Genomic DNA, 20,641 nt, shown 5'->3' with positions numbered 1-20,641 from the left:
GTAAGACTGGTTTGTGGCAGTTTTAGTGTTAGTGTTCTACCCCACTTTTACCTACATAGTTCACACCCAAATAACTCCTCTAGCAAAGGAGATGGGCAGGTTTGTGCCAAATGAGCTTTTTCCAGAAGAGCACTGCCCAACCCTTCTTCATTCTACTTTTACTTATCACACCCAATACTTTTTTACCTCTACTACAAAGATGCAAGTGAGAGGAAGACTCCAAGCAGGGATAGGAATATGGCTTAGTGGTTGAGTGCCTGCCTACTATTCATGAAGCCCTGGGTTCAATTCCTTAATACCACATAAACTGAAAAAAAAAAAAAAAAATCCTGGAAGTGGTGCTGTGACTCAAGTGATATAACTCTAGCCTTAAGCACACAGAAGCTCAGGGACAGAGCCCAGGGCCTGAGTTCAAGCTGTAGGACCAGCAAAAAACAAAAAACAACAACAAAAAACCCTCCAAGCAGCTAAGCACTGGAGTACCTATGTGTAAGCACAGGCAGGAGGATCTCAGGTTTGTGGGGAGCCTGAGTTACAGAGCAAGACCCTAGGTCAACAGTCCCCATCCTACCCAACCCCTCCAAAAAACTCTACAAACAAGAACTGTCCTTTTTGGTTTGTATATTCAGAATATTCTAGATGCCCAGCTCCCTCCTAAGTGACCCTCAGAAAAGGAAACAAGAAAAAGAGATCCTGTATCCCACTGAGTCATGGGTTCATCTGTCATATACAAGGTGAACAATGACAAGGTATATACCTAACAATCCATTCTTTCACAGAATCTCTTAAGCTTTTTATGTCACCAGCTTCCCTTTAAAGGCTTGATTTATGAGTTTTTATTCCTTAGGTCAGATGACTTTCAGACTTTGGCTCCCATTTCTATTTAGATATAAAGCTTGGTTCCTAAGCAACCAGTCAGCTCCTCTCCCTCTTACTTGTCCCGTCATGGAGCCAGTGTACTATACTAGCAGAACAAGTCAAACAGAGCTCAATCTTGGACAAATCAGTGCTTGAGGGAACTTTGAAGAAAGCAAGAAAAAAAAATGTGGTATAAGAACAATTCAGAAAGATCTTGTTCTGGGCAGTTTTGCCTGTACAAATATAATGAAGTATTCTAGCCAGAGTTTAAAAGCTGGATGTAACCGTGGGCATGATTCTATCCTTTATTTACAATTGATAAATTTGAGGCCCACAAATTAAATGACCTGTACACAAGGTCACACGAGAAGCAAAGCTGCAGCTAGAACCCTGATGTCCAAACTCCCAGATCAAATCTCTGCTACTGCATCATACTACCATTAAAAGGTATAAAAGGAAAAAAAAATTCTGACAGGTGATTTTCCATAAATTAAATCAACTTTGAAAAAGCTAGGCACATTTGGATAGTCACAAACTTCTAACAACGTAAGAGGAAAGAGTTAAAAGCTGGTTAAATCTGAAAAATAAAAAATATCAATATGTACAATATTGTAAAAAAAAAAGAAAAAGAAGGAGTAAAGGAGGAAAGAGGAAGATGGCATTCGTGATTACTGAGCAGGTAGGGCAGGGGGCAGCTGCATGCTGGGAGCGGGCTGCATGGGCTGCCAGCTCTCCTGGGTTTGGAGGATGCGGTACAGCTGCTTGAGTTGAGTGACGATGTTATCTTTGATATCTGGAGTCGAGATCTGCAGGCGAACACTGCCACTGTCAAAGGACCGTGTGAAATCACCAGAAAACATCTCATAGATCATCCGAGCCACCACTGGAATGACCTGTTCAGGCACAGAGCACACAAATATCCAGTGAGGAAAAGTTTTTTGGGGGATTTTGGTTGGTTGGTTGGTTTGATGTTTGGCAGACTGAAGTTTGAACCCAGAGCCTTGAGCTTATTGGGCTTGCTTGGTCAGCTGGAATTATGCCTCTTGAACCATACCTTCCAGCAGAAAAGATGGGTTTTTTGTTGTTTATTGTTTTTGTTTTGTGGGGTTTTTTGCAAAGCAGGAGAGACCCCAAAGCAGGGAGACTTCCTGGGGAAGTCAGCCACTCTAATATCTAGATGCAGTACATACCGTGATCTCACCAAACCATCCTGCCAAGGCTCATTTTAGCACTTGGTACAAGAGGAGAATCTAGACGTACTTTCATACCATTTGCCTAAATAAATGACTGCTTACCTAGCAATTAAACCAAATGTCATCTATTGCCTCCCTCATTGCGCAACTCTGAAGCAACCGCAAAAAAAAAAGAAAAACTTTTCTACAATAAGATAAAAGAATATAACAACAGCCAGGCACTGGTGGCTCATACCTGTAATTCTAACTACTCAGGATGCTGAGATCTGAGGATTATGATTTGAAGCCACCCTGGCAGGAAAGTCCAGGAGACTCTTATCTCCAGTTAACGATTAAAAAAAAAAAAAAAAGCCAGAAGCAGACCTATGCCTCTAGTGGTAGAGTTCTAGCCTTAAATACAAAACTACAGGGACAGTGCCAAAGCCCTACATTCAAGCTCCAAGACGAGGCGCACGGGCACACGCGCGCGCACATACATACATACACACACACACACACACACACACACACACACACACACACACACACACACACACACACCAGCAACAAAGTAAAAAATGCAACAATAAGGTTATATTCTTTGTGGTGTGTCTGCATGTGCACACACATGCACACTGGTGCTAGGGCTTGAACTCTGCACATGGGAGCTGTCCCTTAGCCTTTTTGCTCAAGGCCAGCACTCTACCATCGAGCCACAGCTTCATTTTCAGCTGTTTTACTGGAGATAAGAGTCTCAAAGACTTTCTTGCCCAGGCTGGCTTTGACCCTCAATCCTCAGATCTTAGCTTCCTGGGTAGCTTTAGCTTTGCTTAGGTTTTAGCAAAACTTCAATATTGGTAAGAGAATGGAAGATAAGGTCTCTAATAAAGCAGGTACCGATTTTAAGTATCTTACATTCTCCAGTTTGATCCTCTGTATCAGGCCTTGTCTGATACCTCATCTGATGGGATGAGAATACACACAAGTGAATAAATGCTCAATCAGAACCCAAATGTAGGGGCTGAAGCATTAGCAAAAAAAATTGATATACCCTTAACTCCTCACCTGAACCAAGATGAGTTTCCTTTCCAGAGGTTTTCCATCTGGCCATTCTTCCCCAAAGCATAAGTAGATCTCAAATGGTGGCTGCTTCTCTATCTGTCCTTTCTGATGGGCAATGAGCTCTGCAGAGGGTAAAATAACAAGCTTGGTACACTGGATCAATCCATATCCATTCAGGAAGTACTATCTTTCATGCTGCCGAAGAGAATAGCCACTAGCCACATGTGACTATTAATTTTAAATTAATTAAAATTAAATAGATTCTGCGTTACCTTGATCATATTTACATATTCAATCACCATGTGAGGCTAGGGGTTACCATATTGGACACTAACAGACAACTTTTCCATTATTTCCCAAGGTTCTATTGGATACAATTGATCTAGACTTGGGATTCAAATCACATTGTGAAATGCACATCTCAATGTTCTTCCTAACATTATCCACTTTACTTCATCACTCAAATTTTTTTTTGGGGGGGGGGAGAGTATGAATTTTGCTGAGCATGATGAACAAGATCACCTATGAAAGTTAAGTTGATGTTTGGGGCCAATGGCTTATGCCTAACACTCAGAGGGCTGAGATCTGGAAGACTGAGGTTCAAAAGCCAAAAAGCTCCATGAGATTCCATCTCCAAAATAACCAGCAAAAAGCTGTGCTAGAGGTATGGCTCGCATGGTAGAGCTGCTTCTGAGCAAGCAAGCCCAGCAAGCATCAAGCCCTGAGTTCAAACCTCAGTGTCAGCACACATACGTATACACAAGAAAGTTAAGCTGGTATAGGAAGGTAATGGCAAAACTGTCTCTCTCTTTTGCCACTGAAGGAGCCATAATCAAACAAAAGCTAGGTGTCAAGCACAGAGCCTTACAGCAGAACTTCCTTCTTCATTACCTAGGTCATGTGCATTTTTCATAACCAAACTTCTGTTAGGCCTTGACCTTCTCCCAAAGAAACTCTTGGGTTAAGATATTTGCTAGGCCAAGAAAAGATGGAAAGGGAAAGATATAAACTTCCAGAGAACAATGCCCACCATCAATATTCTGAAAAAAAGAAAAAAAAAAAGACTCACCACTCAAAAAGGTTTCCAGGCAAAATAGCTTGACCTTCTTTTGCCTCTCAATCAGGTTGGGAGCAACAAGTGATGGGGCACATGGCCCAGACCAGTATACTTTGCACTGGCACAGTCTGATGGCATAAATGGCATGCCCACTGACCTCCAGGATCAGTCCTCTGTCCATGACATCCAGTAGCTTGCTAGTGAACAGCTTCTGCTTTTCATTGGTAATATGCTCTGGACCTGGGAATTTGACCTGCTCAAGGCTGACAGGACCAAAGAGCTCTTCCTGGTCAGGCATAGGACCCAGGTCTCCATAGAAGAGCCGGCAGCCTTGGGGATTGCTTACGGTCATGGTCTGCCCATATTCCTTCCCACGATACTGAAACTTGATGTCCAGGTCAGTCACTGGAAGGTGAGAGACAACAGTGAATCCTGGTTCCATAGGTCTGCCTCCCATCCCGACGGCTCACACAAGTCCATCAAGATCAGGCCAGGTTTCAACTAACATTCAAAAGAGCCATGCCAAGCCAAGTACCATTGACTCATGCCTTTAATCCTAGCTACTCAGGAGGCCGAAATCAGAGTAACATGGTTCAAAGGCAGCCCAGACAGGAAAATCCATGAGACTCTTAGCTCCAATTAATGACCAAAAATGCCAGAAGTGGAGCTGTGGCTCAAGTATAGTAGAATTCTAGCTTTGAGCAGAAAGTCTCTGGGACAGCACCCAGTTCAAACCCCAGGAGCAGCACCAAAAAGAAAAAAAAAGACATGGCCATAATGATTCCTGCAACAAAAGGAGACAAATCCCTTGAATAGTTACCAAAAAAACCTGCCTTGAAGCAAGGGACTTAAGATCAATAACTATCTCCCTTCAATCACCATGACCTAAGGGCTAGAATTTCACCAGGTAAAGTACTTTGGTACTTCACCATATTGTATTGACTGCATCTTCAAAAATAGGCATTAGAGGAAACTTAAAGATCTAGTGTGTATCTCCATTTTAGCTCCTTTCTTAAAAAGAAACTAGAGGGGGGAAAAAGAAATGCTAAGACATCTTTCTGAAAATCACCCCTTTAGCACACACTGAGGGCCTGTTCTAATAAAATGCCATAAAAGGACAGTTTGCAGCAAAGTAAATATGCACTCAACAAGTCTCCATTAAATCCATTAGGCCTTTCAAAGCCACTAAGCCTCATGGACAAGACTCCTGTACTCATATTCTGGCCATTTATAATGTGAAAAGGGAAAACAGGGAAATGACATCAATTCTTCAAGATAAACTCTTTGCTGGATGTCACTGCCTCACACTTGTAATCCTAGCTACTCAGGAGGCTGAGATCTGAAGATCATGGTTTGATGCCAGCAGGGCAGAAAAAGTCTGTAAGACTCTTACCTCCAAGTGACTACCAGAAAAGCCAGAGGTAGAGCTGTGGTTCAAGGGGTAGAATGGTAGACTTGAGCAAAAAAGCTCAGGGACAACACCCAGACCCTGTTTGTTCAAGCCCCAAGACTGGTATAAAATAAACAAAACTTGTACCAAATTCAGAAAGAGTTCCTAAAGCCCTTCAAATGCAAGAAACTCCTTGACCAATTCCAGGGTCATGAACCTCCCCATATCACAATGGCCTTGTCACTCAATGTCACTCAATCCCCTAGTTAGACTAACAGTGAGTAATCTGGAGCTCCAATCACCAGCACATGGACAAGTAGATACAGATTAGTTTCTTTACTTCCCTGGTGATTCATTGGACAGCTAGTAACCAGACACAGTGTACCTGTGGAATAACAAAGAGGCAGCAGAGGGGGTCTGAGGATATACCTCAGTGGTATAGCGCCTAATTAATAAGTAAGAGGCCTTGGGTTTGATCCTAGCACCAGAGAGGAAAGACAGGCAATGGAGGCAGAAGGCATGACAGACAGGGACTGCAACAGGAGATGAAGGCTCATCAATAGAGATCAGGACTCACTTACTTGGAAGAGAGCTGATCCACAGTTCTGGAGAGCTATGGAAGGGCTGAATAGGTGCCTGTGGTACTTCCATCTCCAAAGGCTCTGTTTTGGGCCACACTGCTTCAGGGCTACAGTTGCCCACACTGCAGTTGCCCACACTGCAGTTGCCCACACTGGCTGGTGCCATGGGAGAACCTATGACAGAAGGATATGGATGGGCAGGCAGGGCTACCACACATGCACCTGGTTCAAGGCTCTTAGAAACTAAAAGGATCTGCAGACAAGGGTCAAACCCTACTAATCCATGACCTAATTTGATCTCCTGGCCCATCAATGATTCCTATAAGTCATAATAAGAAATATGAGTCTGAATTCTAATCATTTCTCCCATAAACTCATAGTTCGAAGAACTGTTTCTGGTAAACATTAACCTATAGACCATTTCCTCTGCAGTTAAATTAGAAAGGACATGAGATGTTTTGCTGCAGAATTTGGTCCCACCAATTAAACAGATGTTGGCTGTCTTCCATCAGGTGAACTCAACTGAATTAATCATTTAGATTTAGGTAAGTATTAATGTCTAGGAATGCTGTTAAAAGAAACAAATACACTTTTATAAGCATAAAATGTCTGGAAGGATACTCAAGAACCAACAAGATTCTCCCCACCAGGGAAGGGAACTAAAAGGCCTAAGGACAAGTCTGAAAGTAAACCTTTCAAATTATTACCTTATTGTACCATTATGAATTTTATATCATGTGAAAGTATTATTCACTCCAAAGTATCCAATTAAAGATTCTGTTTAAAGAATGAACACCCTACTTCCCTGTTAATGTCAGAGTTTGTTCATTCCAAAGTTTACAGATCTCTCCTTCTAGTCTGTTCTTCCACGATACTTCTTTCTCTGACTCAACCACATTAAAATCACAGAGGTTAATAATATTTCTTTGATTCTCTATGATCAATTTGGCTAAATCTAGGTACCTAGTTATATTTTATACTATATAATATTATATAATTTCCCAATAATGATCCAAGGCAGCCCCGAACATCAGAACATACAATATTAGTTTTCAGAAAATATGAACAAAAATAGGACATCAAGATTCTGATTTTTTCTTTTTAGTGCGGTGGTACTATGGGTTGAAATCAGGGACTTGCACTTGGTAGGCAGGCACTCTATAACTTAATTGACAGCCCAGCCCAAGGTTGTAACCTTTTAAGAAGTGAGAATAACAGAATGAGTCAGGGGAAAGGATTTCCATATGTCCAGTTCTTAAAACTTCACTAAGTGGGAATGTGGCATGTAGCTGTACTTGCCTAGAAAAAAAAACATGAAATGTTCCTTTATTTAGCACTTGGTTGCAAAGGTCTAAGTGGAAGACTAAGTGGACAGACAATAAGTGCCCTTATTTCACCTTCTGTAAGTAGGTTACCCCAAGGTTCTAAAGAGAGTATCTCAATAATCCTAAGTTTTTGAGGTAGAAAATGTTTTTTGCACTTGACCCATAGAATCTAGATGGTACTAAAAATATCTCAAAAATCTACAGAACTATATGCAAATTATTTGGCAAGGAGCACTTCAGTGAAGAAATGAAGTAAAGATGCAGTAGATGAACAGTGCTACCCTTGTGTTTAGTGTCCTCTGAAAGTGCACTACAAAACTCCATGCCTACAGTCACACAGTAACTCCTAATCCCTCAAGCCATTTTACTTGGTGAATTTACAAGTCCATAAAAGGAAAGTTTCTGGCAGTAAGTCCTAGCACAACCTAGAATCAACAGCTAGAGAAACCCAAGTTTTCCATAATATAGCTTAAGTGGAATGGTCCCCATTAAGAAAGTAATACAGCCAGGCGCTGGTGGCTCACGCCTAGAATCCTAGCTACTCAGGAGGCTGAGATCTGAGGAGGTTCAAAGCCAGGCCAGCAGAGAAATCTGTGAGACTCTTATCTCCAATTTATCATTAAAAAGCTGAAAGTGGAACTGTGGCTCAAATAGTAGAGCAGTAGCCTTGAGCAAAAAATGATCAGGGACAGTGCCCAGGCCAAGTTCAAGCCCCAGGACTGCCACCAAAAAGAAAAGAAAAAGAAAAAAAGTAATACAGAATTTATTCCAACAGAAATACTGGAAAGTCTGCCTACAACATAAAAATGACATCTGTGCTTGCTCTGAAAGAAACTTGGCAACATCTATAACCACTAATATGTTCATATGTAAGACTGAGAATGAATTTTTTATTTTTCCTTTCTTTGAATTAGATAGTCTCTAGAAGTCTAAAACTCATCATACTTTACTGGAATCAATAAACCAGCAAAGTTCTCTTGCATGTGAGTCCTGCTTGCTAACAAACAGCTCAGCACTCTAAACCCAAGGTCTAATCACTGCTCTGAAGGCAGTTGTGGACAATGGATCAGCATTCTGAGACCAAAACTCTTAACATCCTCCGAATCCCTCTATCCTACCTACCACCTCTCACTTACCATTGATGTTCAGAAAGGGAAAGGTATCCTGGATGGGCACATGGTGCTGTGACTGATCCAGCTCATCTTCCTCATCTTCTTCATCCACATCATTATCTTTCTCATCCCAAGGAGCAGACCCTGTGGATCCTACCCAAGACACACAAGCCCACAATCAAGCAACTTAAGTCAATCAAGCAGTTCAAGTCACACTGCAGCTAACTCATCACAAGCTAAAGATTGCTAGCACACAGCATCCTCAAGGTCAGAATGCATACACAGGTCCTAGCTAGAAAGACTGAGAACTGAAGGTATATTAACTCCTAGTTCCAACTCCTCCTACAGAGTCCTAATGTAACTATCTTCTCTTCCTCTACTCAGAACCTGAAGATCCTAACTCCTTCTCTTAGAAATGTCTGCACATTGGCAGAACTACACATTAGCTTCCTGCACCTTAGTACCTCTTTTAAGGACTCAAGTATATCAACTTCTCACTTTTATGAATTTAATGTGAGGTAAAGATCCCCTTCCTCACTGGATTTACTGGACCACATATCTAAATTATCTGGCTCCTATTACTCATTACACCTTGAGTAAATGGGAGGATAGGGTGGTATTCTCATAGCAAAAGTATCCTACAAATTAAACAATCACTCATCTAACATTTAAGTGAAAAAAAAAAAACCTAGCAGCTTTAACTGTCATGCCAAATGACTCTTACAGTAACCTGAGATAGAATGGAGTTGAAGAAACTCAGGTTCAAGAAACCCAACAACTTGAAGCTGGGTGATGGTAGCTCACACCTGTAATCCTAGCCACTCAGGAGGCTGAGATCTGAGGATCACAGTTCAAAGCTAGCTCGGGCAGAAAAGTCCGTGAGACTCTTTATTACTAGAAAACTGGAAGTGGCACTGTGGCTCAAGTGGTAGAGTGCTCACTTTGAGCTGAAGAGCACCCAAGCCCAGAGTTCAAGGCCCACGACCGACAAAAAAAGAAAGAAAGAAACCCAGTAACTTGAATCAAGTCCCACCAAATAGTTAAGTTAGAACAGCCAAGTTTAAAATGCAAAACCTTCCACTGAGTTCTAATGCCTGCTTCAACCCTCTCCTTCCACCCCCTCTCCCTCCCTGGCTGGCTTCTCAAGTTCCAAGAGAGGTTATTTTTACAGTAGAACTCTAGATTCGCTCTACTTTCTCCATCTGTAAGAATTCTTGGTAATAGTCATTCTTCTCCATGAAGCTCTTGCTGAGTTTATACCACTTGTCCTCTGAGTTCTTAAGGAATGGCTTTCCTATTTTTACCAATCTTAAACTTTGAAAACTAGACTGCTTTTCAATCCATTTGAAGAATCCAGACTAGAATCTGGCATGATGCCACTTCTCACAGGTATCTAGGCCTCACCTGGGTTAATGATCGAGCTCTGGGGCTGAGGGATATCGCACACTTGATATATCTTCACCGGGTTCATGGGCACCTCCTTGGTGCCATCATACATCAAGTTGAATTCCCTGCTCTTGTTGAGAGCACAGCGGAGCTGAGCCTTCCATTTTGCTGGGTCAGGGTCGTCGACCCCTTCCTGGTACTTTCCTGTCTCTACAGCCCAGGCCTGAGAAACCAGAAATGGAAGTGAGTGCTTACTATTGTCCAGAATTACAGCAAAATGTATGTTACCCACTCTCACAAACACATACATACATATGTACACACACCCCTATAAATATAACTCATAATCTTGACCTTAACTTATAGACTTTGCAGCAGGCAATATTGCCCTTAGAACCAGACAAAGCAAGGCCAAAGGGAAATTAAGCTCTGTGCAAATGCAGTCTTTCGAAAGAGTCTTATCTTAAACCTTAGTACTAAAGCCTGTTCAGACAACAATGAAGAGTTGAAATTGGGGCAAAATATGTGCTGAAATGTTCAGGGTAACTCTAGAAAGTAGGGCTTGAGGCAACGTGTATGTGTGTGTATGTTCACATATGTGACACACAGATGCCCATACGGAGGCTTGAACTCAGGAGACCTGGGTTTTGTCCCTGAGCTTCTTTTGCTGAAGACTAGTTAGTGCTCTACCATTTGAATTACACTCCTCTTCCAGCTTTTTTGGTAGATTATTGGCAGTAAGAGTATCAGGGCCTTTCCTGTCCTGGCTAGCTGGCTTTGAGAACCAAAACCTGTAAGATCTCAGCCTCTTGAGTAGCCAGGATTATAGGCATGAGCCATTGGCACCTCCTTTCCCTTTATCTTTTTAACACAGTTTCTTAAACAATAAATATGACAAAGGGATGGAAGATGATATGGAGATCAGGGCCTAAAACCAAGTGCCTTTAGGGCAGGAAGTACACTGGGAAGGGGAGGGGGTTCACCATAGCCCCCTGGCTGAGGCCCTAAGTTCTAAAAACACAAACAAACCAACCCTACATCCTGAACCTTTCCTTCTTCCTTGAATTCCTGTGTCTCCTATGTCACTGGGAAATTTCATGCTGTAGCTGTACAAGTGACTAGTAGCATGGATTAAAACCTCTTTGACTCCTCTCTGGTTTCCAAATATAGGAACTCACAGTACTATCCCCAGAGAAGAGGAATAAGATAGTCTTCCCCAGTAAGGAAAAAGAAAACCTAAGCTGCATGTTGTATAGACTACATTCCTCAGGAACACAGCAGGGAGTAGAAACTCAGCCCACTTTCCATGTCCAACATGCATTTATGTTTCCATTCACAGGGCATCTATTTCCCAGACGACTAACATACTCTGGTCCCTCAACTTTCTTGGGGAGTATGCCCTCCTCTAAAACTGTCATTACAAGAGAACTCAAGACAGGAAGAAGTACACACTAAATGCTTTCAAGCCAACAGGGCATACTGCCAACTACTCCCTGCCTTTGATTCTGACCACAGACTTCTTTCTCAAGCTGAAACTGAATTCTTCTGCAGCATCTTTTAGATATGTGATCTCCCTGGATCACCTGCAAAGTCCCAGAGTCATGAGGAAGATTCTTTCCAGAGTTAAACATCCCCCTCCCAACTTTTAACTCCTCTTCCTCTTCCTCCTCCTTATAGTCTTCCCAGATATGGGTTCTGGTATGGAATAAAGAAGAGCTTTTAACAAAGCTGTGCTGTATTGGGTGGCTTAGCAAATACTAGAGGACCTAACTGCTGCTGCATTCCATTCAACCCTAATAGGGGATTTCAACTTCACTGGTCCCCAGTGTCTAGGAGGCACATCTGCTGTTACCTGGTGTACTTGGCTGCTGCTTCTCCATTGTCTCTTCGATTTGTTCAGTCCTTATGTGTATGCTCACTATGACCCCACTCAGCCTGACTGGGAATGTGCATGTTTTGGCAGAAGTGTGTGGATTTCCACAGTTCCCACTAGAGGCCTGCCCCTCCATAGGGAACAGCCAGACTAACCCAGCCACAGCCCAGCTCTAGCCTACCACACAGCATCCCCCCCAAGGCCATTCAAATGACCATAGGGACCCAAGGCTAATACAGTAGAGGACCAAAGCCTTTTATAAATGTAACTTCAGAATGGAGAAAGGAGAGCCTACAAGATATCACATAGCAAACATTGTGAAGTACAAACATTACTTGTCCAAACTCATCCTGACTCTAGCTTGGGAGAGACTGTGATCACTGCATAGGTCCTTATTTCTCTTCCTAAAATGGAAATGATCCCTGTATTTTTATGGTACTTTACAAATCCCTTTCCATACTTTATTTCACTATATTCTCATTCAAATCCTAAGAGGTAGGCAAGATTCATTTCATCTTCAATTTTTCTATAAGGGACACTGGAGCGCAGAGAAGTTATATGCCTTGCTCAAGACCACACAGCAGATGGTGGTCATAGGAGTTCAAGTCAGATATTCCAACTCCCAGTCAGAAAGAGTAGTGTTAAGGCAGGAAGTCGGGTAGGGAAAACAGAGACATGGGTTCAAACCTTGAGTCCACTGTTTATTGGCTGTATGACTTGAGCAAGTTACTGAACCCCACTGAGAGTCAGCTTCTGCCCATAGATGAAAGCAGTATCTCCCTTACAGGGTTATGGAGGGAATCAAATGAGATCATGGACACAGCACCCATTCCATGCTATTGGCTCACTTGTGTATCTTGCTAAAGGTTCATTAGAGTCTGGGATCTGTAAAAGCATCCTTCCTCGTCTCCTGACTTCCTTGTTCCTCCTTCAGCATTGTACACGCAGATGTACTGATACAACGCTTTCCTCAAGCCAAGCACACAAGCCACCCTGAGGTGTAGGGCTTTCAGGATCCAGTCTTTTTTTCCCCATGGACAACAAAAGCTTCAACAGGAAACCCAAGTTTCAGACCAAATCTCAATTGAAATCTATCCATTTCAGTTTCAGGCCACAGCAAGGCAGGCTGGACCAGAGCATACCCATTCCCCTCACAATGCCAACCACAATAACTAGTGCTGGTTTCAGATGTTGTCCTTAAAATTTTTATATTATTTATACCTAAATTAAGAATGTTCATTGAAGCCAGACACTGGTGGCTCACACCCGTAATCCTAGCTACTCAGGAGGCTGACATCTGAGGATCGTGGTTCAAAGCCAGCCCAGGCAGGAAAATCAGTGAGACTCTTATCTCCAATAAGCCACTCAGAAAACTGGAAGTGGCACTGTGACTCAAGTGGTAGAGTGCTAGCTAGCCTTGACCTGAAGAGCTGAGGGACAGTACCTAGGCTCAGAGTTCAAGCCCCACAACCAACACACACACACACACACACACAAAAAAAAAAGAATGCTCATTGACATCTTATCACATCAGACCTCTTCTCTTTTCACTGGACATAATAGAATCCTTCAGGGAACACTGTTAGGATGGCTTTCCCCCTGAGCTCTGAAACCCTCTTTTCAGCCCTATACTAATCCAATCTCAGCAAAAACCTGGAGGATCCAACTTGACAGACCCAGTCAGGACAAACTTACATTTTTGCGTTCTAGCTAACTTCTCTGTTTCTTGGGCTGCAGTAACTAAGCTCGTTCTGGGATGAGAAGGACCCGGCAGGGAGTAGTTGGTGTGTCATGAAAATGTGGTCCATGGAATTACTCTAAGCCTTTTCCTACAACCACTGCCCATCCACCTACTTCTAAAGTCAAACTTTGGTTTCATATAAATTTTGCAAGATGCTATGTGATCACATCTTTGCTTCAGTAAAATGACTCTCATATCTGAGCTACTTTTTTTATTAAAAGAAAACGTAATTAAGGCTGAGGATGTAGCTATGTGGCAAGAGTAAAGTCTTGGATTCAATCTCTAACATTGAATGAAGGGAAGGGGGAAGAGAAAAATAGATTAACGAATAAAAATTTGTAACCAAATCACATTTAAATTTGAAGCAGAGGATATAAATGGGGAAAACATTTTAATATCAAAAGAGCAACTTGCTGAAGGCCTCTGTACCCTCTACTAGGAGCATGCTAGTAACTAATAATTCTGCCATGGTCTGGACAGCCATCCCTAAGCTTAAGCACTTCTCTTAGTATCAAGGACCTGAGTGAATGAAGAGTCAACCACTGACCTTTGGTAATTTTGGACAAGCACATCACTATAGACACTTATAGATGACTTAAAATCATCTTGGGTCCTGAGAGACATCAACTGAGTATCATTAACCAATGGGAAAGAATAAAGGGTTAAGAATATATATATCGGGCTGGGAAGGTGGCTCAATGGTAGAGCGCTTGCCTTGCATACATGAGGCCCTGGGTTCGATTCCTCAGCACCACATAAGCAGAAGAAAAAAAAAGCCGGAAGTGGCGCTGTGGCTCAAGTGGTACAGCGCTAGCCTTGAGCTGAAGAGCTGAGGGAAGACAGCACCCAGGCCCAGAGTTCAGGCCCACAACCGGACCCAAAAAAAAAAAAAAAAGAATCTATCTATCTATCTATCCTTCCCAAAGAGAAATTACTATGACTGTTATGTTACGTTTTGAGTACCATCGTGTGTGTGTGTGTGGGGGGGGGGGGGGTGGGTTTAGAGTACTCCCATGCAAAAAAAGGAAAGAAAAAGAAAAAAGCAGCCAGGCACTGGGTGCTGGTAGCTCACACCTGTAATCCTAGCTACTCAGGAGACTGAGATCTGAGGATCACGGTTTGAAGCCAACACAGGCAGGGAAGTCCATGAGACTTATCTCAAAAAAATAATGAGTACAAAGCTAGAAGTAGAGCTGTGGTTCATGCCATAGAATATTAGCCTTGAGCAAAAACGTTTAGGGACAGCACCCCAGGCCCTGAGTTCAAGCCCCAAGACCAGTACAAAAACAGCAAAGCAAGAAAACAAACAAATCCAGAAAGGTCTGAGAGAACTTGGAGAAAGAAGAAAGTCCTTTACCTTAAAAATGGTGTTTTCTTCCTCTTGTTGGGGGCTGTGCCGTGTAGCATGTTTCCAGGGAATCTGAAAGCGTTTAGAGTCTCTGTGTAGCCAGATGAGCCCAGGGTAGAGGCCACTATCCACCTGGGCCACCAGCCAGGGCTTTAGCCGGACTCTTCGAGGATGAAGGGCCATGGTCTGGAGGATTGGGGGGGGGGGGGGGGGGGGGGAGGGGAGGGAGGAAAGGATAGGAGAATTAGGCCAGTCACTGGGAACTTTTCCCAGCTCTCATTCCCTTATGCTAGAGCTACAGTTTCACTAGATTACAGCAAAGAAACTAAATATGGGAATAAACTGTGCCAGGTGGGAAAGGAAAGAGGTTAAAAGGTTCTTTTGATTCTTATTCCAAAGCCATTTATATACTTCATGCTCTAGCCAAATCAGACTTATCAGGCAAGCAGATCACATTTCTTCTATTTAAAATCCTGAAGCAGAAAAAAGAAAAAGGTGATGTCATCGCCACAGAACAGTCCTTCCTCAAGGGCTTTGGAAGAGAGAAGTAATTGCTCTTTTCAATCTCACCTCAGAAGAGGGAAGAGAAAGTTATGGCAACAGGAAGGAGATGGGCAGAAGGCTAAGCTCTTTTTAAACAAGCCAGCTGAAAATGAGTGGGAATGTTTCAGTAAGAAGTGACACCATCCTAAGGGAGAGAAGGAGGTGAGCGTCAAGGCCTTGGTTCCAAAGTCCTCACTTACATGGGCGAGCAGGCAGACAGTCCACCAGAATCTGAAAAGCTGAGCAGAATCAGCTTTCCTTTCTTTCTCTTTCCTTCTTCCTTTCTATACCAAGGGAACAAAAAAAAAGTCTCCAGTATCTATCTAGTGAAGGCTTGGAGAACTGTAAAGACCTAAGGCTTTGCCAATACCTCCTTTGCAACTGAGTCTGATAAAATTAAGAAGCCCTACAATAATCAAATCTCACAGTTCCCTACCTTAGCAAACTAAAAGCAGTCATAAGACAAGCTGTGCCCAGCACGGCCAGTCTCCTCTCTTACTTTTGTTTATTTCCCCAGAGACTGGCATGAACTAATTGGTTACAGGCGCCAGCCCGGGTAAAGTCTGCAATTGATTCTCATAAAAATACATGGGCATAGCAGATAACATTCAACAGCAGCTGGCACTCAGTAGAAAACAACAGATCAGTTGCCTAAAGGAAAAAAATAAAAAAAGCTCACCCACTAGAAATGACTTGCCTAGGATAATGTATTTGGATTTGGGGTATTTTCTTTTTCTTTAACATGAGAAGTGGATGCCTGGAAAAATAAGTCATTCAACAAATACATTTTTCTCCAGTTAGTTAGTGTGCCAAGCACTGTGATAGTTAATAAACAACAAAGTTCAGTGTTTTCATTAGTTTTCATTAGATATCCCTTGAAAGAAAGAAAGAAAGAAAGAAAGAAAAAAAGAAAGAAAGAAAGAAAGAAAGAAAGAAAGAAAGAAAGAAAGAAAGAAAGAAAGAGAAAAGAAAAGACAGATATCCCTTACGGAAAAAATTTACATTAGAACAGGAAGTCTATAGTGGCCTGAGAATAAGTTACCTTCCTATCCAGTTCTGAAACCAAAACTAGTTAAGTTAGCCCAAGATGCCCAAAGACTCTGAGAGCCTTAGTTAACGGGTGATTCCCCAACATTTCTTCTTTCCCAAATCACATTCCCAGCAAATACAAAGGACTGAAATCCAATTTGGTCTCTGGCACTTTAAGAACAAGGTAGGTCCTGCTCACACCTGAGCCTTCTGACCCAATTACTGAGTCGGGCAACAGAAACCTTCCCCCTGGGAGCACAGCTCAGCTCAGAGAACAGGTGACTTTGCATGCCCTGTCCAAGTGTCCAGGTTCTTGGCCTTGATTTGGGATGGTTTGTAGGACAGCATGTGAAGCCATCAAACCACAGAATATATATACACCTTATTAAAAAGAACGCATATTCTCCCTGGAGCAAGTTCTACTTTCTCTTCCCTAGTATGAGTCCTGAAAAGAGGGGAGGGCTAAAGGAAGGGGGAGAGGAAGGGGGAACCACCAAAGGAAAAAGATAATGGAGAACTAGAAGCAATCAACTTGGTAAAGTTTGAAGAATTTCTATTGCAGTACTGGCTTAAGGGTTATATACATGTCACATGGAAGCCACCTCTTGACTGATCGTGGACTTATCCACAATGACAACCAGGCCACTACAAGGAACTGAACGTACTGATAGGGAAAGCGGAGCAGCCACTCAGAGTCAGTGATTAAAATCTAGAGTTCTCAGTGTTCTCCAGAGTGACATTACACATGAGCAACCCACCTCAGCCCCAGGGGATAGAGCCCTAGTCTTTCCTCCTCAGTCCCGTAATTGCCAGTACTCCCCACCTCCTAGAAGTCAGCCGAGATCTCTCTTATCTGTCATCTGGTAATGAGGACTCTTACAACAAGCAAAGAGAAGAATATAGAAAACAACTAAAATGAGAGAGAAGAATGTTCACTAAATCATATCCACAGGATGCATTATTCAGCAGCTATTAATGAGTGTCAGAAGGATTTCTATTAGATTAGGGGAAATATTTACAATATGAATCTAAGGAGCAGTATGATCTTATACCTCCACTCTGTAACATAAAAACTGTTGTAGGTGTGCAAACTTAAGAGACATGAAAAGCAATATGCCAATGCACTGTATTTGTAATAGTTAGCTGGGAACAGGACTATACGCACTTATTTTCATATATTATTGTACAAATCATTCACATTCTCCTCCAATTTCTTATGAAACATGATATCAACAATCCTATATCTGTATAGCCTCTTCAATTTTCTGTGTACTTGACACGTCTGATTTCATCCTCAGGACCCTAGAAGTGATATTATTCTCGTTTTACAGATGGATTAACTAAGTCATTGAAAAGTTAAATGCAGTATCTGGGGCTCAGATCCAACAATCCTAAAACAGAATGCACTGTATCAAATCCTGCCACTTGAGTCCTGAATTCCAAATCTCTCCATGTTCTTTTATATTGAGAACAAACCAAAACCAATATAGACTCCTTTGGAAGACCTACCAAGTGAGTGGGAAGGAGAATGCATGAACACCCCCCTCCCCCACTCTCAGAAGCACCTAATTCAGAATTCTAACTGTACCCACCACTCAACTTTAGCGTAATTGATATCAGCTGCCACTACTGGAAAGTTCAACACCCCATTTCCAGGAAGCAGTCCTCCATAAAAACCCATCACCACTTACTTTCACAGCTCCTGCCTGGGCCAATTCCCAGGGCCACTACTACCTCAAAGCCAGGATACGGTTGTGGATGGTTGTGCTACCAAACACACAGCTGCCATTTTCTGCAGACAAGTCTTAGGAGCAGTCTCAGTTCTTTTCCTTCCCTTCCTCCTGAAGGGAAGTGAAATGCCATCGAAGTTCCCAGGCTTCCCTCTATTGGGTTTGGTCCTGTTTAGGGGTGAATTCTGGGCCTCTAGCCATAACTCCACACCCTTCTTCCCTGGTGCACGGAACTTGGAGGGTGTTGGGGAGCTGTCATGCATTCGTATCATATACACATTAAACTGCACCAGTCCCTTTCTCCTCTCCCTTCCCTGGCTTCCACTCTCGATATCCACCAAGACAACCACAGAATAAGGGCCTGGTGACCCCTTGACACCAAGCAGGTACCCTGTAAAGAGTGGCACCCCAGGCCTCCTTCCCAATGGAGCCTGGGAGAGACTTTCTCCCTTTCTCTGCACCGCCTCCAGCCCCTACAGGCAAAGAGGGCCTCACCCCCCCCCCACCCCCAGAGCAGCCACGCCTGGCGCCTCCCTCCCCAACACCTAGCGAGGCTCCTTAGAAATCCACGGGTGTCTCCCAGACCCAGAGCAGGAAAGGTCAGAGTGCTAACTAAATTCGGGGAAGGAAAACAAACCCATCAAAGCTCCAGATCGCCCCCCCCCACCCCCCCCGCCCCACACACCTTTTACGATTTTCCCCGAAGTCGCGCCAGACCAGAGCCTAAGGGACTGGGAAGTTCCCACCCGAGCCAGAGGCAAAGCCAGTTGCTCGAGATAGGAGTGTGTGTGGTGGAGGGGGGGAGTGTGTGTGGTGGAGGGGGCGGGGGGGGAGTGTGTGTGGTGGAGGGGGGGAGTGTGTGTGGTGGAGGGGGGGAGTGTGTGTGGTGGAGGGGGGAGTGTGTGTGGTGGAGGGGGCGGGGGGGGGAGTGTGTGTGGTGGAGGGGGGGAGTGTGTGTGGTGGAGGGGGGGAGTGTGTGTGGTGGAGGGGGCAGGGGGGAGGAGCAGGGGGGCGGGGGGGGAGCGAGAAACGGGGGGGGGGGCGCCTAGGCTCCACCCGACGGGAAGGTGGGCGGGCGGTGTCACTCCGGCTCCGGTGGGGAGGGAAGCCGGTCGGCTCGGTGGGAGGTCCGGGGGGGGGGGAGCCTCACTGCGGGAACTACCTGGAGGTGGACGAGCACCCCAGCCTCGATAGGTTTTCCCGCACAGGTGTCCGGAGCCCCGCTCGCACCTCCACGCAGGCGGTGGCGGGCCCTTCCGCGTCCGCGGAGGTGTCGCCGTCTCCCCAGGTAGCCTCCGTGAAGTCGGCGTCCCCCCCCCCCCCGCCCCGTCGGCTCTCACCAAGCAGACGTCCCACAGCTAAGATCACCTGTCGCCAACGCGCCCCTCGACGGCCCGGCCCAGTGTCGTCAGGCGGTGCACCACTGGAGACTGTGGGTCCCCCCTCCGGGTCCCACACCAGCCCTTACCTGCCCAACCCAGGTGCGCCGAGCTCACGTCAGCGTCCAGCCCGGGAGCACCTCAGAGCTCCGCGCGACCTGGCCACGCCCTCCAGGTAAAGCCACGCCCCCAGCCTTCGCCATTGGGCGGATTGCAAGAAATAGGATACCCGGCGTTCCTGAGTTGTCCAGCCCCGCCCAGCTCCCGCCCCACCCCACTCCCCCGCTTCCAACCTGGGCTAAGAAAAGTCCCGGACTCCGGCCTCGCCCTATGCCTCGGGCTTGGTGGTCCTGGGAACTGGAAGCATTTGGGAGGTCAAATCTAAGTCGACTGACTGGGTGTCTCCCAACTTCTACGCCCCACAAATGAGGGTTTGAGATTCTGAGTAGGTCCTACTACTCCTGGGCCTGAGCAAGTGGAGTTCACTGTGGGGAAGGGACACTAACCAGCTTTTCTGTGCTCAGGGCTAGCCCTCTACCACTCCAGCCACAGGTTCGACGCCTTTTTGCTGGTTAGAGATCAGATTGTCAGCCAGTGCTGACTTAGGAACGCGATCTTTAGACCTCCTACTCCTGGTTAGCTAGGGGAGGATTACAAATGTGAGTCTGGGGCACCCAGCTAGAGAAAGTTTCTAATCTCTGGGTTTTCACGTCTTGGAGGAAAATGAGGCTAATAAGGTACTTGTTGTGGAGATTCAATAAATTATTACATATAAATTTAATAATCAATTATTAAATATAAATTACTTGGAAGAGTTTAGGGGTAGAAAAGTACTTTATAGACAATGCCTTGCAGAACAAGGGGATTTTCTTTCCTTATTAACTGCAAATCAAGTCCTTATCCTTTCCTTTCCTCAGCCATATAGAGCATACACTTGCTGGGAGCTCAAAATGAAACATCTTCTCCACCACCAAGCACAGATGAGATGAAGAAGGAGGGGCACTTAATTTGGGTGTTCAAAGTAATGAGAGAAGGTGAAAGTGTGGCTCAAGTAG

General features: G+C 44.3%; 1 protein-coding gene across 3 annotated transcripts; it reads right to left on the bottom strand.

The window, feature by feature from the left end:
- Window positions 1–411: 411 nt before the first annotated feature.
- On the bottom strand, window positions 412–19,748 carry Irf6 (interferon regulatory factor 6). 3 transcript variants are annotated; one of them, XM_042682273.1, is made up of 9 exons: window positions 19,676–19,709; window positions 15,649–15,732; window positions 14,915–15,099; window positions 9,962–10,166; window positions 8,582–8,710; window positions 6,121–6,294; window positions 4,162–4,554; window positions 3,096–3,214; window positions 412–1,751 (listed from the first exon to the last, which is right to left on the bottom strand). In XM_042682273.1, exons 3-9 carry the CDS (start codon window positions 15,086–15,088, stop codon window positions 1,527–1,529), a joined length of 1,419 nt encoding a protein of 472 aa, XP_042538207.1. In that variant the 5' UTR covers window positions 15,089–15,099; window positions 15,649–15,732; window positions 19,676–19,709; the 3' UTR covers window positions 412–1,526. The 3 variants fall into 3 exon arrangements, with proteins under 3 accessions (XP_042538207.1, XP_042538208.1, XP_042538209.1); XM_042682274.1 differs by lacking the exon at window positions 15,649–15,732 and having other exon boundaries at window positions 14,915–15,091; window positions 19,676–19,748; XM_042682275.1 differs by lacking the exon at window positions 19,676–19,709 and having other exon boundaries at window positions 14,915–15,091.
- Between the last annotated feature and the right edge of the window lie 893 nt (window positions 19,749–20,641).

Source organism: Dipodomys spectabilis, unplaced genomic scaffold, assembly GCF_019054845.1.
Source record: "Dipodomys spectabilis isolate Male_0828 unplaced genomic scaffold, ASM1905484v1 ptg000069l, whole genome shotgun sequence".
NCBI classification, from domain to species: domain Eukaryota; kingdom Metazoa; phylum Chordata; class Mammalia; order Rodentia; family Heteromyidae; genus Dipodomys; species Dipodomys spectabilis.
This window is presented reverse-complemented; position numbering and strand designations above follow the sequence as displayed.